At 36.2% G+C, this 25,665-nt stretch overlaps 5 protein-coding genes across 5 annotated transcripts; all 5 read right to left on the reverse strand.

Moving 5' to 3' along the window:
• Nucleotides 1-2,090: 2,090 nt before the first annotated feature.
• Nucleotides 2,091-2,593, reverse strand: LOC122321920 (high mobility group protein D-like). Its single transcript, XM_043213026.2, has one exon. The coding sequence runs from the start codon at nucleotides 2,528-2,530 to the stop codon at nucleotides 2,222-2,224; it is 309 nt and encodes a 102-aa protein (XP_043068961.1). The 5' UTR covers nucleotides 2,531-2,593; the 3' UTR covers nucleotides 2,091-2,221.
• A 5,033-nt stretch (nucleotides 2,594-7,626) lies between these two features.
• Nucleotides 7,627-8,284, reverse strand: LOC122321923 (high mobility group protein D-like). The gene has a single exon (XM_043213039.2). The coding sequence runs from the start codon at nucleotides 8,256-8,258 to the stop codon at nucleotides 7,758-7,760; it is 501 nt and encodes a 166-aa protein (XP_043068974.2). The 5' UTR covers nucleotides 8,259-8,284; the 3' UTR covers nucleotides 7,627-7,757.
• Nucleotides 8,285-13,231: 4,947 nt separating this feature from the next.
• On the reverse strand, nucleotides 13,232-14,010 carry LOC122321937 (high mobility group protein D-like). The gene has a single exon (XM_043213057.2). It carries the CDS (start codon nucleotides 13,828-13,830, stop codon nucleotides 13,330-13,332), a length of 501 nt encoding a protein of 166 aa, XP_043068992.2. The 5' UTR covers nucleotides 13,831-14,010; the 3' UTR covers nucleotides 13,232-13,329.
• Nucleotides 14,011-19,345: 5,335 nt separating this feature from the next.
• On the reverse strand, nucleotides 19,346-20,002 carry LOC122321929 (high mobility group protein D-like). Its single transcript, XM_043213047.2, has one exon. The coding sequence runs from the start codon at nucleotides 19,975-19,977 to the stop codon at nucleotides 19,477-19,479; it is 501 nt and encodes a 166-aa protein (XP_043068982.2). The 5' UTR covers nucleotides 19,978-20,002; the 3' UTR covers nucleotides 19,346-19,476.
• Nucleotides 20,003-24,057: 4,055 nt separating this feature from the next.
• Nucleotides 24,058-24,640, reverse strand: LOC122321927 (high mobility group protein D-like). The gene has a single exon (XM_043213045.2). The coding sequence runs from the start codon at nucleotides 24,495-24,497 to the stop codon at nucleotides 24,189-24,191; it is 309 nt and encodes a 102-aa protein (XP_043068980.1). The 5' UTR covers nucleotides 24,498-24,640; the 3' UTR covers nucleotides 24,058-24,188.
• Nucleotides 24,641-25,665: the final 1,025 nt, after the last annotated feature.

Raw genomic sequence — 25,665 nt, forward strand, 5'->3', positions numbered from 1 at the left:
CCTCTGCAAGGGTATAAAAAGGACTCATTTTCTAATAGCTTTAAGTGTTTGCACGAAATAAGCAATGACGATTTGAAATTTTATTATGTTCTTGCACGAAAAAAGCTTCGAGCTACTTTACTATATATGGCAAACTCGAAAAGACGCTAATAAGGTATAGCTTCATTTTTCCCCCCAAACTATGCGCCTCGAAAATACAAAGTAGGAATATATGTACATACATGTACATATTATTAACCAATAAACTCATACTAACTAAGAAAACATTTAAGAAATAATAAGATATAATAATATGATCTATTTCCGTTTTTCTTTAAAATCATTGTTAAGGCACTTAAAACCTTTAATTATAAACTAAAAACGAAACGTATTTGATAAAACATAAAACTAAACAAAAAACCATAAAAATAAAATGTAGACAATTCATGAGCTGTCAAATAAAATATATCTTTGCAAAATAAACCCAAAAAAATTTTAAGGAACCAAACTGAACAAAAATACATTAATTATAAAAATCGGTTGTTTTTTATGTTATTCCATTTTTAGATACCGTCGTAAAAGATGGATTTGAATTCTTTGAATTCGTTCACGCCCTATGGGACTGTGCAAGCTTGCTCCGCCATAAGGCTTATGCGCTAGCGGGCTTTTGATGTCTTTTTATAACAAAATAACTGCCCAATTCAATTAGGATTTTTTTTTTTTTTTTTTTATTACTACTCACAATTACTACGCTTTTTTTTGTGGGGCCATTGTTTGGCAAGTAGTGTGGGCGCATGGACTTAATGAAGCATTTCCTTACTTCTTATTAAATCAAAAAAGGTTTTGTCTCTACATAAAGACACATCACATTAAACAAATATTGAATTAAACACTTAAATTTTACATACCTCCACTAATATTTTCCACTTTACTTAGTTTTAAAATGTTAAGTAGAGCTTTGGCAATCTTACTTTTAAATGTGCTATTATTTAGCGCGCCAAAAACCACAACTAGCATTCATGCAAAATCCGAAATCACTAACTCAAAAAAACCAAAATTATAGCATTTCCGATCAATCAGTTGTATGGCAGCCATAGCATATAGTCAGCCGATCCCAGTTCCGACTTATATATATACTGCGTGCAAAGGAAGGAACGGTGTGTGCAAAGTTTCAAGTCGATAGTTTTGAAACGCCAACAACCATCGAGCAAAGGGAATTAGTCCTAAAACATTTTAAGGTCGGAAAAACGCAGCACGCTATAGCCGAAATGATTTTCTTAAGCCTCAGCACGGTGCAATATATAATTCAAAGATTCGGCCCTACCGACCACTGTTTTAGTCCGACTTCATCCAGTGCTGTAAAGCCAAAGTTTTTCAACATATATGTAAATGTTCAAAATAAATTGTAACCTTAACTGTGAGCAAAAAAATTACTTATTTTTGTTGCAAGCACATACCAGATTGTTATTTGAAACCACTCTAAATAAAACCACCTGGGGTGTAAGTTGAATAAACTGCCATGCTGCATAACAAACATTTTTTAAAATGTTTATAAATTTTTAATAATTAATAGTGAAAAATCAAGGATTAAGCCACAATTCAAAGAAAAATTGAATGCTTAATAATAGGGTTTCAAATAATTAGAACTTTAAAATCGAAAAAAAAGGGCATCACTGCAAATTAAACTCAGCTTTAAAACTCTGAAGCGATTTGGCCTACTGTATAAGAGGCCTGTTATTTCACTTGTGTTTCATAAAAATCTACATTTTACCAATTAAGTCCACGAAATGTTTTAGTGTATTAATTAATAAATTAATAATTTTAATTGCATTTTAATTACAAATTCAACACTTATGTATCAACCGAACTTTTCACGTAAAAGTGCGATTTCATTACTGATTTTAGACAAAACACTAGCAAGATCGTCGGTGTTTTTGAAATAACTCAGAACAGGCATGTGTGGAATCCTAAAGTGAAATTGAAACGAAATTAAGTTGAAGTGTTTTGTGTGGCACAACTGATCGTTCCTTTTTCCTTTTTTTTGTTTTCTTTTTTTTAAGCTTTTATTGAATGGAAATATATTATCGCTTACAACGTTGGGAAAACATTGATTGTATTTTACATTGTATATTTGCTTGAAGCTTTTTGATGTTAGTGTTTTTTGTGAGGATACTGTGCGTGTCACTGAAGATGGTGGTGCTACGCCTACTCGTTCGTTTACTTCTTAATTGTTACATTATCCCTATCTGCGTGAGACTTGTTCTTTCTGCTTTTTAATGACGCTTATTTTCGAACGTCTAGTGCGCATCTGCTGACCATCAGTGCTGCCACCATTGGCCTTGTACTCCCTCATGGCGCAAACGTAGTCCTCCTTGGCCTTGGCAGCCTTGGCCTCCCACTCCGACTTGTCCGTCATTGAACGCCATAATTCACCTGCCTTCCTAGTCACCTCGGTTACTTTGATCCCGGGGTTATCTTCTTTTATGGACTCACGGATACTGCTGAGCCACAGCATGTAGGAGGAAAGTGGGCGTTTCGGTCTTTCGGCCATTTCAGTTCGTTTTTTTTTGTTAAATATTTCGAGCTTCTCATGTGAGTTTGAAGTTAGTACTAATTTTCCCAAGAATACTTTTCTCAGTCGTTTGACAATTAAAGAATATAGTCTACTGATTTCAGTTCTATTTCCTGAAACACGAAATTTACGGCACCGTTGCTTACAAATATTAAATGAGAGTTCCCCCATACCCGCTATTCAGACTTTACGATAGTCTATAATACTGGGTGACAATAAATAACCCGGACAAACTTTGAAACAATCTATTATAAATGTGTTATTATGCAGCCCTTAAATAAATGCATTTATCGATAGCTTGTACTTTTCTGAAAAAAATATAATTACATTTTTATGATTCCCATCAATTTGATATTTGTTTCGAGATGTCTAACAATCGTTGTGCAATTTTAAAACTGTTTCAACAAGGAAATCACCAATGCGACATTGTTCGTTTTCTGGGCATACCAAAACAAACGATTTAATGAACTTGGCCACGTTTATGACCGTCCCCGTCGCGGATCGTGAAAAAGCTTATCACTCGGAATTGCAGAGTCTCGGTCAGAAAAATAGCCCGTGAAATCGGAGTGAATCGAGAAAGTGTTCGGTTGATTGCAAAAAATGAACCTAATCTCAGGCCCTACAAGCTCCAAAAAGTGCATCTTCTTACGGATGACAATAAGCGCGTGAGACTCCAAAGATGCCGTCAGCTAAAGCGTCGCGCCGCAGGTCAAAAATGGGAGCGTATTCTCTTCACGGACGAGAAGATATTCACCATCCAACAGGCGCACAATCACCAAAATGACGGAAGCTGGTCGGCTGAAGCTCCAGGTACCTCTGCAATAATCGAGCGCCGTCAATGTGAGCAGTCTTTATGGTTATGGTAATGGTTTGGGGAGGAATATGCGCCACCGGCAAAACACCCCTTGTTTTCATCGATCAAGGGGTCAAAATCAATCAGGAGTGTAACCGGGACATTTTGAAAACTGTTGTGCTTCCTTGGGCCCAGCAGCACTTCGGTGATACGGAGTAGACGTTTCAACAGGATTCAGCGCCAGCCCATAGAGCCAAATTGACTCAGGACTGGTGCAAAGCCAATTTTCCTTTATCGGACTTTATCGCATCCAGTGAATGACCACCATACTCGCCAGATCTTAATCCGATGGACTACAGTGTGTGGTCTATTTTGGAGTCCAGGGCATGTGCTAAACGCCACATAAGCTTGGAGGCGCTGAAGCAATCATTGCTCCGAGAATGGGATCGATTATCGGAAGAAGACCTGCGGCCCAATGCGCTAAATTTCCAGAAACGGCTCTGCATCACAGCACAAGGAAGCCACTTCGAAACCGGCTGAATATATGTTAACACAATACCTATTTAATAGTTGTGCATCTGCATTTTTTCTCAAATACAGTCCCTTCAAAAGTTATGATCAAAAATGTTTGTCCGGGGTATTTATTGTCACCCTGTATGTTTACATTAAATATATAATATGCATATATACAATATTACAAAAAATATTGTATCTATATCATAAAAAATTAAAGCTGGACATGTAAAAAATTTAAAGAATATAAAATGTGTATTTCTATTCAATATCTACTCTATGATCTTTAACAATAATATAAATACCTCATAGATTTTGGGATAACTTCTCCTTTATCAGTAGGAAACCGTTTATCAGTAAGAAATTTATGATTGAACATGTCAAGTTCGTGAAGGAGACGTGACGTGATTTTTGCGGACGAATCCAAGTTTAACCTTTTCGGATTTGATAACAGGCAATATGTTTGGCGGCGTGCGAATGCTCGAACCTAAAAACCTTAAAGCTATGGTCAAGCACGGAGTCGGACATATTATGGTTTGGGCCTGTATGGCTACGTCTGGAGTCGGAAACTTGGTTTCCATTGACGGAGCTATGGATGCTATGGTGAGCCTCACCATTTAAAAAAAAATCTAGCCCGAAGCGCAGAAATCTTGCGTATGCTTAGGACTTAGGTTTTATCAAGGCAAGCACACTGCTGGCAATGTGTAGCTTTGGTGGGTCTTAAACTTTCCACATGTAATAAAAACACCAGCACAGTCTTCAGACCTCAACGTTTTTGAGAACTAGTGGGTGATTTTGGACGAATCGATCCGTAAAAAGAAAATAACGAGCAAAAATAAGCTGAAAACTGTCTTACTGGAGGAGTAAAGGAAAATTCCTGTTGAAACCACAAAAAAATTTGTGAAATCTAGGGGAAACCGTTTACAGGCAGTAAAAAAACAAAAGAGTGGCCCGACCAAATATTAGATTAAAAAAGGACACATTTTCTAATAGCTTTAAGTGTTTGCACGAAATAAGCAATGACGATTTGAAATTTTATTATGTTCTTGCACGAAAAAAGCTTCGAGCTACTTTACTATATATGGCAAACTCGAAAAGACGCTAATAAGGGAAGGGTAAGGTATTAAATTTTTTTTTTTTCATTTTTTTTTATTTTTTAAATTGAATGCATAATATCTGAAGAATATTGTGTCAAAATTTCAAGTCAAATTAAGCAAAATTGACGAAGTTATTAGTTATTGACGAAGTTGCTTGCAAACGTTTTACACTGGATTTTTTTGTGTTTAAAACTTTAAAGCGTTTTTCCCACAACTCACGTTTTCAAAGTCGGTGCCCCTCATAACTTCAAAACTACTGCACCGATCCTTTTGAAATTTTAAACACCATTTCTGTACATATTTTACGAGGTAACGCTGTCGAGTTTTTTTTTTTTTTTTGTTCATAATTTTGATTTTGCAATGACAAATTAACCGATTTTTTCCCAAAATTTCACTTCAAAGTATTCGAAAAAATTAAAAAATTGCAATTTTCAAAAAACCTTTACAGCGTTGGGGCGAACTATTATCTAACGAATGAATTTTCATTTTTTGATTACAAACGATCCAGCACCGAGTTATGAGGGGCACCGCAATTCAACTTTTTTTGGCGACACGTCCGGACAATTGCTACCATTGCCATATTTTTTAAATATTTTTTTGTAAAAATTTTATTAAACATTCTTCTAATGTCATACTTTAATATAGCGTTGGTTGAATAAATAAATTTTAACTGTGTCGTCAGGAAAAAAATCACAAAAACATGGCTTTTTTCGCATGATTTGACCTTACCCTCCCCATAAGGTATAGCTTCATTTTTCCCCCCAAACTATGCGCCTCGAAAATACAAAGTAGGAATATATGTACATACATGTACATATTATTAACCAATAAACTCATACTAACTAAGAAAAAATTTAAGAAATAATAAGATATAATAATATGATCTATTTCCGTTTTTCTTTAAAATCATTGTTAAGGCACTTAAAACCTTTAATTATAAACTAAAAACGAAACGTATTTGATAAAACATAAAACTAAACAAAAAACCATAAAAATAAAATGTAGACAATTCATGAGCTGTCAAATAAAATATATCTTTGCAAAATAAACCCAAAAAAATTTTAAGGAACCAAACTGAACAAAAATACATTAATTATAAAAATCGGTTGTTTTTTATGTTATTCCATTTTTACATACCGTCGTAAAAGATGTCCTATGGGACTGTGCAAGCTTGCTCCGCCATAAGGCTTATGCGCTAGCGGGCTTTTGATGTCTTTTTATAACAAAATAACTGCCCAATTCAATTAGGATTTTTTTTTTTTTTTTTTATTACTACTCACAATTACTACGCTTTTTTTTGTGGGGCCATTGTTTGGCAAGTAGTGTGGGCGCATGGACTTAATGAAGCATTTCCTTACTTCTTATTAAATCAAAAAAGGTTTTGTCTCTACATAAAGACACATCACATTAAACAAATATTGAATTAAACACTTAAATTTTACATACCTCCACTAATATTTTCCATTTTACTTAGTTTTAAAATGTTAAGTAGAGCTTTGGCAATCTTACTTTTAAATGTGCTATTATTTAGCGCGCCAAAAACCACAACTAGCATTCATGCAAAATCCGAAATCACTAACTCAAAAAAACCAAAATTATAGCATTTCCGATCAATCAGTTGTATGGCAGCCATAGCATATAGTCAGCCGATCCCAGTTCCGACTTATATATATACTGCGTGCAAAGGAAGGAACGGTGTGTGCAAAGTTTCAAGTCGATAGCTTTGAAACGCCAACAACCATCGAGCAAAGGGAATTAGTCCTAAAACATTTTAAGGTCGGAAAAACGCAGCACGCTATAGCCGAAATGATTTTCTTAAGCCTCAGCACGGTGCAATATATAATTCAAAGATTCGGCCCTACCGACCACTGTTTTAGTCCGACTTCATCCAGTGCTGTAAAGCCAAAGTTTTTCAACATATATGTAAATGTTCAAAATAAATTGTAACCTTAACTGTGAGCAAAAAAATTACTTATTTTTGTTGCAAGCACATACTTTGTTATTTGATTGTTATTGTTAGATTGTTATTTGAAACCACTCTAAATAAAACCACCTGGGGTGTAAGTTGAATAAACTGCCATGCTGCATAACAAACATTTTTTAAAATGTTTATAAATTTTTAATAATTAATAGTGAAAAATCAAGGATTAAGCCACAATTCAAAGAAAAATTGAATGCTTAATAATAGGGTTTCAAATAATTAGAACTTTAAAATCGAAAAAAAAGGGCATCACTGCAAATTAAACTCAGCTTTAAAACTCTGAAGCGATTTGGCCTACTGTATAAGAGGCCTGTTATTTCACTTGTGTTTCATAAAAATCTACATTTTACCAATTAAGTCCACGAAATGTTTTAGTTTATTAATTAATAAATTAATAATTTTAATTGCATTTTAATTACAAATTCAACACTTATGTATCAACCGAACTTTTCACGTAAAAGTGCGATTTCATTACTGATTTTAGACAAAACACTAGCAAGATCGTCGGTGTTTTTGAAATAACTCAGAACAGGCATGTGTGGAATCCTAAAGTGAAATTGAAACGAAATTAAGTTGAAGTGTTTTGTGTGGCACAACTGATCGTTCCTTTTTCCTTTTTTTTTGTTTTCTTTTTTTTAAGCTTTTATTGAATGGAAATATATTATCGCTTACAACATTGGGAAAACATTGATTGTATTTTACATTGTATATTTGCTTGAAGCTTTTTGATGTTAGTGTTTTTTGTGAGGATACTGTGCGTGTCACTGAAGATGGTGGTGCTACGCCTACTCGTTCGTTTACTTCTTAATTGTTACATTATCCCTATCTGCGTGAGACTTGTTCTTTCTGCTTTTTAATGACGCTTATTTTCGAACGTCTAGTGCGCATCTGCTGACCATCAGTGCTGCCACCATTGGCCTTGTACTCCCTCATGGCGCAAACGTAGTCCTCCTTGGCCTTGGCAGCCTTGGCCTCCCACTCCGACTTGTCCGTCATTGAACGCCATAATTCACCTGCCTTCCTAGTCACCTCGGTTACTTTGATCCCGGGGTTATCTTCTTTTATGGACTCACGGATACTGCTGAGCCACAGCATGTAGGAGGAAAGTGGGCGTTTCGGTCTTTCGGCCATTTCAGTTCGTTTTTTTTTGTTAAATATTTCGAGCTTCTCATGTGAGTTTGAAGTTAGTACTGATTTTCCCAAGAATACTTTTCTCAGTCGTTTGACAATTAAAGAATATAGTCTACTGATTTCAGTTCTATTTCCTGAAACACGAAATTTACGGCACCGTTGCTTACAAATATTAAATGAGAGTTCCCCCATACCCGCTATTCAGACTTTACGATAGTCTATAATACTGGGTGACAATAAATAACCCGGACAAACTTTGAAACAATCTATTATAAATGTGTTATTATGCAGCCCTTAAATAAATGCATTTATCGATAGCTTGTACTTTTCTGAAAAAAATATAATTACATTTTTATGATTCCCATCAATTTGATATTTGTTTCGAGATGTCTAACAATCGTTGTGCAATTTTAAAACTGTTTCAACAAGGAAATCACCAATGCGACATTGTTCGTTTGCTGGGCATACCAAAACAAACGATTTAATGAACTTGGCCACGTTTATGACCGTCCCCGTCGCGGATCGTGAAAAAGCTTATCACTCGGAATTGCAGAGTCTCGGTCAGAAAAATAGCCCGTGAAATCGGAGTGAATCGAGAAAGTGTTCGGTTGATTGCAAAAAATGAACTTAATCTCAGGCCCTACAAGCTCCAAAAAGTGCATCTTCTTACGGATGACAATAAGCGCGTGAGACTCCAAAGATGCCGTCAGCTAAAGCGTCGCGCCGCAGGTCAAAAATGGGAGCGTATTCTCTTCACGGACGAGAAGATATTCACCATCCAACAGGCGCACAATCACCAAAATGACGGAAGCTGGTCGGCTGAAGCTCCAGGTACCTCTGCAATAATCGAGCGCCGTCAATGTGAGCAGTCTTTATGGTTATGGTAATGGTTTGGGGAGGAATATGCGCCACCGGCAAAACACCCCTTGTTTTCATCGATCAAGGGGTCAAAATCAATCAGGAGTGTAACCGGGACATTTTGAAAACTGTTGTGCTTCCTTGGGCCCAGCAGCACTTCGGTGATACGGAGTAGACGTTTCAACAGGATTCAGCGCAAGCCCATAGAGCCAAATTGACTCAGGACTGGTGCAAAGCCAATTTTCCCTTATCGGACTTTATCGCATCCAGTGAATGACCACCATACTCGCCAGATCTTAATCCGATGGACTACAGTGTGTGGTCTATTTTGAAGTCCAGGGCATGTGCTAAACGCCACAAAAGTTTGGAGGCGCTGAAGCAATCATTGCTCCGAGAATGGGATCGATTATCGGAAGAAGACCTGCGGCCCAATGCGCTAAATTTCCAGAAACGTTTAGGGCTCTGCATCGCAGCACAAGGAAGCCACTTCGAAACCGGCTGAATATATGTTAACACAATACCTATTTAATAGTTGTGCATCTGCATTTTTTCTCAAATACAGTCCCTTCAAAAGTTATGATCAAAAATGTTTGTCCGGGTTATTTATTGTCACCCTGTATGTTTACATTAAATATATAATATGCATATATACAATATTACAAAAAATATTGTATCTATATCATAAAAAATTAAAGCTGGACATGTAAAAAATTTAAAGAATATAAAATGTGTATTTCTATTCAATATCTACTCTATGATCTTTAACAATAATATAAATACCTCATAGATTTTGGGATAACTTCTCCTTTATCAGTAGGAAACCGTTTATCAGTAAGAAATTTATGATTGAACATGTCAAGTTCGTGAAGGAGACGTGACGTGATTTTTGCGGACGAATCCAAGTTTAACCTTTTCGGATTTGATAACAGGCAATATGTTTGGCGGCGTGCGAATGCTCGAACCTAAAAACCTTAAAGCTATGGTCAAGCACGGAGTCGGACATATTATGGTTTGGGCCTGTATGGCTACGTCTGGAGTCGGAAACTTGGTTTCCATTGACGGAGCTATGGATGCTATGGTGAGCCTCACCATTTAAAAAAAAATCTAGCCCGAAGCGCAGAAATCTTGCGTATGCTTAGGACTTAGGTTTTATCAAGACAAGCACACTGCTGGCAATGTGTAGCTTTGGTGGGTCTTAAACTTTCCACATGTAATAAAAACACCAGCACAGTCTCCAGACCTCAACGTTTTTGAGAACTAGTGGGTGATTTTGGACGAATCGATCCGTAAAAAGAAAATAACGAGCAAAAATGAGCTGAAAACTGTCTTACTGGAGGAGTAAAGGAAAATTCCTGTTGAAACCACAAAAAAATTTGTGAAATCTAGGGGAAACCGTTTACAGGCAGTAAAAAAACAAAAGAGTGGCCCGACCAAATATTAGATTAAAAAAGGACACATTTTCTAATAGCTTTAAGTGTTTGCACGAAATAAGCAATGACGATTTGAAATTGTATTATGTTCTTGCACGAAAAAAGCTTCGAGCTACTTTACTATATATGGCAAACTCGAAAAGACGCTAATAAGGGAAGGGTAAGGTATTAAATTTTTTTTTTTTTCATTTTTTTTTTTATTTTTTAAATTGAATGCATAATATCTGAAGAATATTGTGTCAAAATTTCAAGTCAAATTAAGCAAAATTGACGAAGTTATTAGTTATTGACGAAGTTGCTTGCAAACGTTTTACACTGGATTTTTTTGTGTTTAAAACTTTAAAGCGTTTTTCCCACAACTCACGTTTTCAAAGTCGGTGCCCCTTATAACTTCAAAACTACTGCACCGATCCTTTTGAAATTTTAAACACCATTTCTGTACATATTTTACGAGGTAACGCTGTCGAGTTTTTTTTTTTTTTTTGTTCATAATTTTGATTTTGCAATGACAAATTAACCGATTTTTTCCCAAAATTTCACTTCAAAGTATTCGAAAAAATTAAAAAATTGCAATTTTAAAAAACCTTTACAGCGTTGGGGCGAACTATTATCTAACGAATGAATTTTCATTTTTTGATTACAAACGATCCAGCACCGAGTTATGAGGGGCACCGCAATTCAACTTTTTTTGGCGACACGTCCGGACAATTGCTACCATTGCCATATTTTTTAAATATTTTTTTGTAAAAATTTTATTAAACATTCTTCTAATGTCATACTTTAATATAGCGTTGGTTGAATAAATAAATTTTAACTGTGTCGTCAGGAAAAAAATCACAAAAACATGGCTTTTTTCGCATGATTTGACCTTACCCTCCCCATAAGGTATAGCTTCATTTTTCCCCCCAAACTATGCGCCTCAAAAATACAAAGTAGGAATATATGTACATACATGTACATATTATTACCCAATAAACTCATACTAACTAAGAAAAAATTTAAGAAATAATAAGATATAATAATATGATCTATTTCCGTTTTTCTTTAAAATCATTGTTAAGGCACTTAAAACCTTTAATTATAAACTAAAAACGAAACGTATTTGATAAAACATAAAACTAAACAAAAAACCATAAAAATAAAATGTAGACAATTCATGAGCTGTCAAATAAAATATATCTTTGCAAAATAAACCCAAAAAAATTTTAAGGAACCAAACTGAACAAAAATACATTAATTATAAAAATCGGTTGTTTTTTATGTTATTCCATTTTTACATACCGTCGTAAAAGATGGATTTGAATTCTTTGAATTCGCTCACGCCCTATGGGACTGTGCAAGCTTGCTCTGCCATAAGGCTTATGCGCTAGCGTGATTTTGATGTCTTTTTATAACAAAATTACTGCCCAATTCAATTAGGATTTTTTTTTTTTTTTTTTTTTTTTTATTACTACTCACAATTACTACGCTTTTTTTTGTGGGGCCATTGTTTGGCAAGTAGTGTGGGCGCATGGACTTAATGAAGCATTTCCTTACTTAAGTACTAAATACTTCCTTAATTAAATCAAAAAAGGTTTTGTCTCTACATAAAGACACATCACATTAAACAAATATTGAATAAAACACTTAAATTTTACATACCTCCACTAATATTTTCCATTTTACTTAGTTTTAAAATGTTAAGTAGAGCTTTGGCAATCTTACTTTTAAATGTGCTATTATTTAGCGCGCCAAAAACCACAACTAGCATTTATGCAAAATCCGAAATCACTAACTCAAAAAAACCAAAATTATAGCATTTCCGATCAATCAGTTGTATGGCAGCCATAGCATATAGTCAGCCGATCCCAGTTCCGACTTATATATATACTGCGTGCAAAGGAAGGAACGGTGTGTGCAAAGTTTCAAGTCGATAGCTTTGAAACGCCAACAACCATCGAGCAAAGGGAATTAGTCCTAAAACATTTTAAGGTCGGAAAAACGCAGCACGCTATAGCCGAAATGATTTTCTTAAGCCTCAGCACGGTGCAATATATAATTCAAAGATTCGGCCCTACCGACCACTGTTTTAGTCCGACTTCATCCAGTGCTGTAAAGCCAAAGTTTTTCAACATATATGTAAATGTTCAAAATAAATTGTAACCTTAACTGTGAGCAAAAAAATTACTTATTTTTGTTGCAAGCACATACCAGATTGTTATTTGAAACCACTCTAAATAAAACCACCTGGGGTGTAAGTTGAATAAACTGCCATGCTGCATAACAAACATTTTTTAAAATGTTTATAAATTTTTAATAATTAATAGTGAAAAATCAAGGATTAAGCCACAATTGAAAGAAAAATTGAATGCTTAATAATAGGGTTTCAAATAATTAGAACTTTAAAATCGAAAAAAAAGGGCATCACTGCAAATTAAACTCAGCTTTAAAACTCTGAAGCGATTTGGCCTACTGTATAAGAGGCCTGTTATTTCACTTGTGTTTCATAAAAATCTACATTTTACCAATTAAGTCCACGAAATGTTTTAGTGTATTAATTAATAAATTAATAATTTTAATTGCATTTTAATTACAAATTCAACACTTATGTATCAACCGAACTTTTCACGTAAAAGTGCGATTTCATTACTGATTTTAGACAAAACACTAGCAAGATCGTCGGTGTTTTTGAAATAACTCAGAACAGGCATGTGTGGAATCCTAAAGTGAAATTGAAACGAAATTAAGTTGAAGTGTTTTGTGTGGCACAACTGATCGTTCCTTTTTCCTTTTTTTTGTTTTCTTTTTTTTAAGCTTTTATTGAATGGAAATATATTATCGCTTACAACATTGGGAAAACATTGATTGTATTTTACATTGTATATTTGCTTGAAGCTTTTTGATGTTAGTGTTTTTTGTGAGTATACTGTGCGTGTCACTGAAGATGGTGGTGCTACGCCTACTCGTTCGTTTACTTCTTAATTGTTACATTATCCCTATCTGCGTGAGACTTGTTCTTTCTGCTTTTTAATGACGCTTATTTTCGAACGTCTAGTGCGCATCTGCTGACCATCAGTGCTGCCACCATTGGCCTTGTACTCCCTCATGGCGCAAACGTAGTCCTCCTTGGCCTTGGCAGCCTTGGCCTCCCACTCCGACTTGTCCGTCATTGAACGCCATAATTCACCTGCCTTCCTAGTCACCTCGGTTACTTTGATCCCGGGGTTATCTTCTTTTATGGACTCACGGATACTGCTGAGCCACAGCATGTAGGAGGAAAGTGGGCGTTTCGGTCTTTCGGCCATTTCAGTTCGTTTTTTTTTGTTAAATATTTCGAGCTTCTCATGTGAGTTTGAAGTTAGTACTGATTTTCCCAAGAATACTTTTCTCAGTCGTTTGACAATTAAAGAATATAGTCTACTGATTTCAGTTCTATTTCCTGAAACACGAAATTTACGGCACCGTTGCTTACAAATATTAAATGAGAGTTCCCCCATACCCGCTATTCAGACTTTACGATAGTCTATAATACTGGGTGACAATAAATAACCCGGACAAACTTTGAAACAATCTATTATAAATGTGTTATTATGCAGCCCTTAAATAAATGCATTTATCGATAGCTTGTACTTTTCTGAAAAAAATATAATTACATTTTTATGATTCCCATCAATTTGATATTTGTTTCGAGATGTCTAACAATCGTTGTGCAATTTTAAAACTGTTTCAACAAGGAAATCACCAATGCGACATTGTTCGTTTGCTGGGCATACCAAAACAAACGATTTAATGAACTTGGCCACGTTTATGACCGCCCCGTCGCGGATCGTGAAAAAGCTTATCACTCGGAATTGCAGCGTCTCGGTCATAAAAATAGCCCGTGAAATCGGAGTGAATCGAGAAAGTGTTCGGTTGATTGCAAAAAATGAACTTAAACTCAGGCCCTACAAGCTCCAAAAAGTGCATCTTCTTACGGATGACAATAAGCGTGTGAGACTCCAAAGATGCCGCCAGCTAAAGCGTCGCGCCGCAGGTCAAAAATGGGAGCGTATTCTCTTCACGGACGAGAAGATATTCACCATCCAACAGGCGCACAATCACCAAAATGACGGAAGCTGGTTGGCTGAAGCTCCAGGTACCTCTGCAATAATCGAGCGCCGTCAATGTGAGCAGTCTTTATGGTTATGGTAATGGTTTGGGGAAGAATATGCGCCACCGGCAAAACACCCCTTGTTTTCATCGATCAAGGGGTCAAAATCAATCAGGAGTGTAACCGGGATATTTTGAAAACTGTTGTGCCCAGCAGCACTTCGGTGATACGGAGTAGACGTTTCAACAGGATTCAGCGCCAGCCCATAGAGCCAAATTGACTCAGGACTGGTGCAAAGCCAATTTTCGGGACTTTATCGCATCCAGTGAATGACCACCATACTCGCCAGATCTTAATCCGATGGACTACAGTGTGTGGTCTATTTTGGAGTCCAGGGCATGTGCTAAACGCCACATAAGTTTGGAGGCGCTGAAGCAATCATTGCTCCGAGAATGGGATCGATTATCGGAAGAAGACCTGCGGCCCAATGCGCTAAATTTCCAGAAACGTTTAGGGCTCTGCATCCCAGCACAAGGAAGCCACTTAGAAACCGGCTGAATATATGTTAACACAATACCTATTTAATAGTTGTGCATCTGCATTTTTTCTCAAATACAGTCCCTTCAAAAGTTATGATCAAAAATGTTTGTCCGGGTTATTTATTGTCACCCTGTATGTTTACATTAAATATATAATATGCATATATACAATATTACAAAAAATATTGTATCTATATCATAAAAAATTAAAGCTGGACATGTAAAAAATTTAAGGAATATAAAATGTGTATTTCTATTCAATATCTACTCTATGATCTTTAACAATAATATAAATACCTCATAGATTTTGGGATAACTTCTCCTTTATCAGTAGGAAACCGTTTATCAGTAAGAAAATTATGATTGAACATGTCAAGTTCGTGAAGGAGACGTGACGTGATTTTTGCGGACGAATCCAAGTTTAACCTTTTCGGATTTGATAACAGGCAATATGTTTGGCGGCGTGCGAATGCTCGAACCTAAAAACCTTAAAGCTATGGTCAAGCACGGAGTCGGACATATTATGGTTTGGGCCTGTATGGCTACGTCTGGAGTCGGAAACTTGGTTTCCATTGACGGAGCTATGGATGCTATGGTGAGCCTCACCATTTAAAAAAAAATCTAGCCCGAAGCGCAGAAATCTTGCGTATGCTTAGGACTTAGGTTTTATCAAAGATTATACAGTACATAGATGGGACATCTCATACAAAGAAAAATTTTCTATGGCGGGTTCCAGCAGTGGAACCCGCTGGAACGAGCGGGTTCCATTGCGCGACAAGTTAAGTTTGAGAAATTTTTCGCGAGACAACGAATGGGGGATAGCCGAGTGGTAGAGTGCTTGGCTGGTGTGCAAAGTAAAATGAGTTCAAACCAGGCTCGGGACATCAATTTTTTTTTAATTTTAAATCTATTTATATTATTGTTTTATTATTTGAATGTGTTTTCCTAAATTTATAATCCAATAAAAAAAAATACAAAATTGTAAAATCACCTTAACATCGTCTCAGTTCGTAGTGGAACCCGCTGTAAAAATGTCTATAAGTGCGGGTTCTACGGCATTTTGGTAGGCCGCGTCATGGAACCCGCTCTCAAATGTTTTCATTTTTTCGTCGTGGAACCCGCTGTAATAATGAAAACATTTGAGAGCGGGTTCCACGACAAACGGCTGCCAGATGAGATAGGGAGAGAGAGAATTCTATTTTTAGATCGTAACATCTTTGGAACGATGAAAGTTTGAAACGTTGTAATCGAACCAATGTAAGAGTAAAGAGATCAGAAATATCTTTTACTATCCTTACTCGTCAACTCTGTTTTTGGTATAGATTCTAGCGTCTCCTTTAACACCAATTTTAAGTATCATAAAATCAACTTCGAGGGTAGCCTAGATGGATAGTGCGCGATCCTTATTCATGGGGTCCTGGGTTCGACTTCATTAGCGGGCGGTTGTTTTGATTTTGATAAAGTTTTAGTTTTGTGATTCTTTTTATATTTACTTTTATTTTTATATTTTTTTTTTTACTTTTAATTTTTACGTTATTATTATTATTTTTAATTGCATTCTATTACAATTATTGTAAAAATAAGTGACGGACGTGTCGGATGACAAAATGCCGGAAGGACTCCCTTGAAATTTTATTAGCCGGACATAATGAAGAATAAAACAATTTTACAATTATAAAATTAAATAAAAATATTACAATTAAAGAAAAAAAAAATAATAATAATTATAAAAGAAAGAAAAAGTTCAAAGTCCTTACGAGGATTTGAACACAGAAAAATGACGCATAGAGAAACAACTGTATGCATTACGCTACCATCCTGTCTCGATCTGAATTGATCAAAAATACTATTTGTTCCACCAACTACCACATCGGCGCATCGAAAACAGAAACGCGAAATTGAAATTGAAATTTGGAAGCCAAAACATTTTTCTCCGTCGTGCGAGCAGTCACACATACACACATAGGTTCACATTTTTGTTGACTGATACATGTAAAGAGTTCTAAAAATAGAATCGTATGCATGTGCGTTTCCCCCCTCACCAACAAGCTCGACGCAAAAAGTTGACCGTTTTGGGCCCTGATGTCCCATCTATGTACTTTATAATCTTTGGTTTTATCAAGACAAGCACACTGCTGGCAATGTGTAGCTTTGGTGGGTCTTAAACTTTCCACATGTAATAAAAACACCAGCACAGTCTCCAGACCTCAACGTTTTTGAGAACTAGTGGGTGATTTTGGACGAATCGATCCGTAAAAAGAAAATAACGAGCAAAAATGAGCTGAAAACTGTCTTACTGGAGGAGTAAAGGAAAATTCCTGTTGAAACCACAACAAAATTTGTGAAATCTAGGGGAAACCGTTTACAGGCAGTAAAAAAACAAAAGAGTGGCCCGACCAAATATTAGATTAAACAAGAAAGGAAAGCTAACTTCGGGCGGAGCCGAAGTTTACATACCCTTGCAGTTAAAACCGGATATATATCGCAAACATCGGATATAGTTGGCTGATCCTTATGATTACATCATAATAAAACTAATTAACTAAAATAAAAAATCTAAAAAAAGTTCCAAACTTCTATCTTCAAAAATACGAAAGTTGATATATTTACCAAGTACCATTTCCGATCGTTCAGCTATATGGCAGCTATAGGATATACTCGGCCGATCCTAATGAAATTTGGTAGGTTGGATCAACTGTTCTTGTGGGCTTTTTATTCTTCTAACGAGTAGTGATGATATTTCGGTTCAATATTTTTAAAGGATATTTCGGTGTTTTTGAGTATTACTACCGCCCGTCGTCTTGTCTTGGCGCTAATATCGTTTAATTTGAACGCTAACACTAATGGAATGTGTATAAATTTGCATTAAACTGATAACTAACCAAATAACTATAGACTCAAATAATTATACACAAAAAGTGCGTCATATTCATTAAATGAAGCATTTCCTTACTTCTTATTAAATCAAAAAAGGTTTATGCTATCGTATTGTAAATAAATTCAAAAACGAAACTGCGTTAATAGTTTTTATGATTCGGCACAATCCAACCTACGTGTATTTCACGAAACACAAAAAATGCTAGATTAAAATTGTTTAATATAAAACTTTAGAAAAGAACATATACATAAAGACACATCACATTAAACAAATATTGAATTAAACACTTAAATTTTACATACCTCCACTAATATTTTCCATTTTACTTAGTTTTAAAATGTTAAGTAGAGCTTTGGCAATCTTACTTTTAAATGTGCTATTATTTAGCGCGCCAAAAACCACAACTAGCATTCATGCAAAATCCGAAATCACTAACTCAAAAAAACCAAAATTATAGCATTTCCGATCAATCAGTTGTATGGCAGCCATAGCATATAGTCAGCCGATCCCAGTTCCGACTTATATATATACTGCGTGCAAAGGAAGGAACGGTGTGTGTAAAGTTTCAAGTCGATAGCTTTGAAACGCCAACAACCATCGAGCAAAGGGAATTAGTCCTAAAACATTTTAAGGTCGGAAAAACGCAGCACGCTATAGCCGAAATGATTTTCTTAAGCCTCAGCACGGTGCAATACATAATTCAAAGATTCGGCCCTACCGACCACTGTTTTAGTCCGACTTCATCCAGTGCTGTAAAGCCAAAGTTTTTCAACATATATGTAAATGTTCAAAATAAATTGTAACCTTAACTGTGAGCAAAAAAATTACTTATTTTTGTTGCAAGCACATACCAGATTGTTATTTGAAACCACTCTAAATAAAACCACCTGGGGTGTAAGTTGAATAAACTGCCATGCTGCATAACAAACATTTTTTAAAATGTTTATAAATTTTTAATAATTAATAGTGAAAAATCAAGGATTAAGACACAATTCAAAGAAAAATTGAATGCTTAATAATAGGTTTCAAATAATTAGAACTTTAAAATCGAAAAAAAAGGGCATCACTGCAAATTAAACTCAGCTTTAAAACTCTGAAGCGATTTGGCCTACTGTATAAGAGGCCTGTTATTTCACTTGTGTTTCATAAAAATCTACATTTTACCAATTAAGTCCACGAAATGTTTTAGTTTATTAATTAATAAATTAATAATTTTAATTGCAGTTTAATTACAAATTCAACACTTATGTATCAACCGAACTTTTCACGTAAAAGTGCGATTTCATTACTGATTTTAGACAAAACACTAGCAAGATCGTCGGTGTTTTTGAAATAACTCAGAACAGGCATGTGTGGAATCCTAAAGTGAAATTGAAACGAAATTAAGTTGAAGTGTTTTGTGTGGCACAACTGATCGTTCCTTTTTCCTTTTTTTTGTTTTCTTTTTTTTTAAGCTTTTATTGAATGGAAATATATTATCGCTTACAACATTGGGAAAACATTGATTGTATTTTACATTGTATATTTGCTTGAAGCTTTTTGATGTTAGTGTTTTTTGTGAGGATACTGTGCGTGTCACTGAAGATGGTGGTGCTACGCCTACTCGTTCGTTTACTTCTTAATTGTTACATTATCCCTATCTGCGTGAGACTTGTTCTTTCTGCTTTTTAATGACGCTTATTTTCGAACGTCTAGTGCGCATCTGCTGACCATCAGTGCTGCCACCATTGGCCTTGTACTCCCTCATGGCGCAAACGTAGTCCTCCTTGGCCTTGGCAGCCTTGGCCTCCCACTCCGACTTGTCCGTCATTGAACGCCATAATTCACCTGCCTTCCTAGTCACCTCGGTTACTTTGATCCCGGGGTTATCTTCTTTTATGGACTCACGGATACTGCTGAGCCACAGCATGTAGGAGGAAAGTGGGCGTTTCGGTCTTTCGGCCATTTCAGTTCGTTTTTTTTTGTTAAATATTTCGAGCTTCTCATGTGAGTTTGAAGTTAGTACTGATTTTCCCAAGAATACTTTTCTCAGTCGTTTGACAATTAAAGAATATAGTCTACTGATTTCAGTTCTATTTCCTGAAACACGAAATTTACGGCACCGTTGCTTACAAATATTAAATGAGAGTTCCCCCATACCCGCTATTCAGACTTTACGATAGTCTATAATACTGGGTGACAATAAATAACCCGGACAAACTTTGAAACAATCTATTATAAATGTGTTATTATGCAGCCCTTAAATAAATGCATTTATCGATAGCTTGTACTTTTCTGAAAAAAATATAATTACATTTTTATGATTCCCATCAATTTGATATTTGTTTCGAGATGTCTAACAATCGTTGTGCAATTTTAAAACTGTTTCAACAAGGAAATCACCAATGCGACATTGTTCGTTTGCTGGGCATACCAAAACAAACGATTTAATGAACTTGGCCACGTTTATGACCGCCCCGTCGCGGATCGTGAAAAAGCTTATCACTCGGAATTGCAGCGTCTCGGTCATAAAAATAGCCCGTGAAATCGGAGTGAATCGAGAAAGTGTTCGGTTGATTGCAAAAAATGAACTTAATCTCAGGCCCTACAAGCTCCAAAAAGTGCATCTTCTTACGGATGACAATAAGCGCGTGAGACTCCAAAGATGCCGTCAGCTAAAGCGTCGCGCCGCAGGTCAAAAATGGGAGCGTATTCTCTTCACGGACGAGAAGATATTCACCATCCAACAGGCGCACAATCACCAAAATGACGGAAGCTGGTCGGCTGAAGCTCCAGGTACCTCTGCAATAATCGAGCGCCGTCAATGTGAGCAGTCTTTATGGTTATGGTAATGGTTTGGGGAGGAATATGCGCCACCGGCAAAACACCCCTTGTTTTCATCGATCAAGGGGTCAAAATCAATCAGGAGTGTAACCGGGACATTTTGAAAACTGTTGTGCTTCCTTGGGCCCAGCAGCACTTCGGTGATACGGAGTAGACGTTTCAACAGGATTCAGCGCAAGCCCATAGAGCCAAATTGACTCAGGACTGGTGCAAAGCCAATTTTCCCTTATCGGACTTTATCGCATCCAGTGAATGACCACCATACTCGCCAGATCTTAATCCGATGGACTACAGTGTGTGGTCTATTTTGAAGTCCAGGGCATGTGCTAAACGCCACAAAAGTTTGGAGGCGCTGAAGCAATCATTGCTCCGAGAATGGGATCGATTATCGGAAGAAGACCTGCGGCCCAATGCGCTAAATTTCCAGAAACGTTTAGGGCTCTGCATCGCAGCACAAGGAAGCCACTTCGAAACCGGCTGAATATATGTTAACACAATACCTATTTAATAGTTGTGCATCTGCATTTTTTCTCAAATACAGTCCCTTCAAAAGTTATGATCAAAAATGTTTGTCCGGGTTATTTATTGTCACCCTGTATGTTTACATTAAATATATAATATGCATATATACAATATTACAAAAAATATTGTATCTATATCATAAAAAATTAAAGCTGGACATGTAAAAAATTTAAAGAATATAAAATGTGTATTTCTATTCAATATCTACTCTATGATCTTTAACAATAATATAAATACCTCATAGATTTTGGGATAACTTCTCCTTTATCAGTAGGAAACCGTTTATCAGTAAGAAATTTATGATTGAACATGTCAAGTTCGTGAAGGAGACGTGACGTGATTTTTGCGGACGAATCCAAGTTTAACCTTTTCGGATTTGATAACAGGCAATATGTTTGGCGGCGTGCGAATGCTCGAACCTAAAAACCTTAAAGCTATGGTCAAGCACGGAGTCGGACATATTATGGTTTGGGCCTGTATGGCTACGTCTGGAGTCGGAAACTTGGTTTCCATTGACGGAGCTATGGATGCTATGGTGAGCCTCACCATTTAAAAAAAAATCTAGCCCGAAGCGCAGAAATCTTGCGTATGCTTAGGACTTAGGTTTTATCAAGACAAGCACACTGCTGGCAATGTGTAGCTTTGGTGGGTCTTAAACTTTCCACATGTAATAAAAACACCAGCACAGTCTCCAGACCTCAACGTTTTTGAGAACTAGTGGGTGATTTTGGACGAATCGATCCGTAAAAAGAAAATAACGAGCAAAAATGAGCTGAAAACTGTCTTACTGGAGGAGTAAAGGAAAATTCCTGTTGAAACCACAACAAAATTTGTGAAATCTAGGGGAAACCGTTTACAGGCAGTAAAAAAACAAAAGAGTGGCCCGACCAAATATTAGATTAAACAAGAAAGGAAAGCTAACTTCGGGCGGAGCCGAAGTTTACATACCCTTGCAGTTAAAACCGGATATATATCGCAAACATCGGATATAGTTGGCTGATCCTTATGATTACATCATAATAAAACTAATTAACTAAAATAAAAAATCTAAAAAAAGTTCCAAACTTCTATCTTCAAAAATACGAAAGTTGATATTTCTACCAAGTACCATTTCCGATCGTTCAGCTATATGGCAGCTATAGGATATACTCGGCCGATCCTAATGAAATTTGGTAGGTTGTATCAACTGTTCTTGTGGGCTTTTTATTCTTCTAACGAGTAGTGATGATATTTCGGTTCAATATTTTTAAAGGATATTTCGGTGTTTTTGAGTATTACTACCGCCCGTCGTCTTGTCTTGGCGCTAATATCGTTTAATTTGAACGCTAACACTAATGGAATGTGTATAAATTTGCATTAAACTGATAACTAACCAAATAACTATAGACTCAAATAATTATACACAAAAAGTGCGTCATATTCATTAAATGAAGCATTTCCTTACTTCTTATTAAATCAAAAAAAGTTTATGCTATCGTATTGTAAATAAATTCAAAAACGAAACTGCGTTAATAGTTTTTATGATTCGGCACAATCCAACCTACGTGTATTTCACGAAACAAAAAATGCTAGATTAAAATTGTTTAATATAAAACTTTAGAAAAGAACATATACATAAAGACACATCACATTAAACAAATATTGAATTAAACACTTAAATTTTACATACCTCCACTAATATTTTCCATTTTACTTAGTTTTAAAATGTTAAGTAGAGCTTTGGCAATCTTACTTTTAAATGTGCTATTATTTAGCGCGCCAAAAACCACAACTAGCATTCATGCAAAATCCGAAATCACTAACTCAAAAAAACCAAAATTATAGCATTTCCGATCAATCAGTTGTATGGCAGCCATAGCATATAGTCAGCCGATCCCAGTTCCGACTTATATATATACTGCGTGCAAAGGAAGGAACGGTGTGTGCAAAGTTTCAAGTCGATAGCTTTGAAACGCCAACAACCATCGAGCAAAGGGAATTAGTCCTAAAACATTTTAAGGTCGGAAAAACGCAGCACGCTATAGCCGAAATGATTTTCTTAAGCCTCAGCACGGTGCAATACATAATTCAAAGATTCGGCCCTACCGACCACTGTTTTAGTCCGACTTCATCCAGTGCTGTAAAGCCAAAGTTTTTCAACATATATGTAAATGTTCAAAATAAATTGTAACCTTAACTGTGAGCAAAAAAATTACTTATTTTTGTTGCAAGCACATACCAGATTGTTATTTGAAACCACTCTAAATAAAACCACCTGGGGTGTAAGTTGAATAAACTGCCATGCTGCATAACAAACATTTTTTAAAATGTTTATAAATTTTTAATAATTAATAGTGAAAAATCAAGGATTAAGCCACAATTCAAAGAAAAATTGAATGCTTAATAATAGGTTTCAAATAATTAGAACTTTAAAATCGAAAAAAAAGGGCATCACTGCAAATTAAACTCAGCTTTAAAACTCTGAAGCGATTTGGCCTACTGTATAAGAGGCCTGTTATTTCACTTGTGTTTCATAAAAATCTACATTTTACCAATTAAGTCCACGAAATGTTTTAGTTTATTAATTAATAAATTAATAATTTTAATTGCAGTTTAATTACAAATTCAACACTTATGTATCAACCGAACTTTTCACGTAAAAGTGCGATTTCATTACTGATTTTAGACAAAACACTAGCAAGATCGTCGGTGTTTTTGAAATAACTCAGAACAGGCATGTGTGGAATCCTAAAGTGAAATTGAAACGAAATTAAGTTGAAGTGTTTTGTGTGGCACAACTGATCGTTCCTTTTTCCTTTTTTTTGTTTTCTTTTTTTTTAAGCTTTTATTGAATGGAAATATATTATCGCTTACAACATTGGGAAAACATTGATTGTATTTTACATTGTATATTTGCTTGAAGCTTTTTGATGTTAGTGTTTTTTGTGAGGATACTGTGCGTGTCACTGAAGATGGTGGTGCTACGCCTACTCGTTCGTTTACTTCTTAATTGTTACATTATCCCTATCTGCGTGAGACTTGTTCTTTCTGCTTTTTAATGACGCTTATTTTCGAACGTCTAGTGCGCATCTGCTGACCATCAGTGCTGCCACCATTGGCCTTGTACTCCCTCATGGCGCAAACGTAGTCCTCCTTGGCCTTGGCAGCCTTGGCCTCCCACTCCGACTTGTCCGTCATTGAACGCCATAATTCACCTGCCTTCCTAGTCACCTCGGTTACTTTGATCCCGGGGTTATCTTCTTTTATGGACTCACGGATACTGCTGAGCCACAGCATGTAGGAGGAAAGTGGGCGTTTCGGTCTTTCGGCCATTTCAGTTCGTTTTTTTTTGTTAAATATTTCGAGCTTCTCATGTGAGTTTGAAGTTAGTACTGATTTTCCCAAGAATACTTTTCTCAGTCGTTTGACAATTAAAGAATATAGTCTACTGATTTCAGTTCTATTTCCTGAAACACGAAATTTACGGCACCGTTGCTTACAAATATTAAATGAGAGTTCCCCCATATCCGCTATTCAGACTTTACGATAGTCTATAATACTGGGTGACAATAAATAACCCGGACAAACTTTGAAACAATCTATTATAAATGTGTTATTATGCAGCCCTTAAATAAATGCATTTATCGATAGCTTGTACTTTTCTGAAAAAAATATAATTACATTTTTATGATTCCCATCAATTTGATATTTGTTTCGAGATGTCTAACAATCGTTGTGCAATTTTAAAACTGTTTCAACAAGGAAATCACCAATGCGACATTGTTCGTTTGCTGGGCATACCAAAACAAACGATTTAATGAACTTGGCCACGTTTATGACCGCCCCGTCGCGGATCGTGAAAAAGCTTATCACTCGGAATTGCAGCGTCTCGGTCATAAAAATAGCCCGTGAAATCGGAGTGAATCGAGAAAGTGTTCGGTTGATTGCAAAAAATGAACCTAATCTCAGGCCCTACAAGCTCCAAAAAGTGCATCTTCTTACGGATGACAATAAGCGCGTGAGACTCCAAAGATGCCGTCAGCTAAAGCGTCGCGCCGCAGGTCAAAAATGGGAGCGTATTCTCTTCACGGACGAGAAGATATTCACCATCCAACAGGCGCACAATCACCAAAATGACGGAAGCTGGTCGGCTGAAGCTCCAGGTACCTCTGCAATAATCGAGCGCCGTCAATGTGAGCAGTCTTTATGGTTATGGTAATGGTTTGGGGAGGAATATGCGCCACCGGCAAAACACCCCTTGTTTTCATCGATCAAGGGGTCAAAATCAATCAGGAGTGTAACCGGGACATTTTGAAAACTGTTGTGCTTCCTTGGGCCCAGCAGCACTTCGGTGATACGGAGTAGACGTTTCAACAGGATTCAGCGCAAGCCCATAGAGCCAAATTGACTCAGGACTGGTGCAAAGCCAATTTTCCTTTATCGGACTTTATCGCATCCAGTGAATGACCACCATACTCGCCAGATCTTAATCCGATGGACT

Source organism: Drosophila bipectinata, chromosome XR (assembly GCF_030179905.1).
Source record: "Drosophila bipectinata strain 14024-0381.07 chromosome XR, DbipHiC1v2, whole genome shotgun sequence".
In the NCBI taxonomy this organism is placed as follows: Eukaryota; Metazoa; Arthropoda; class Insecta; order Diptera; family Drosophilidae; genus Drosophila; species Drosophila bipectinata.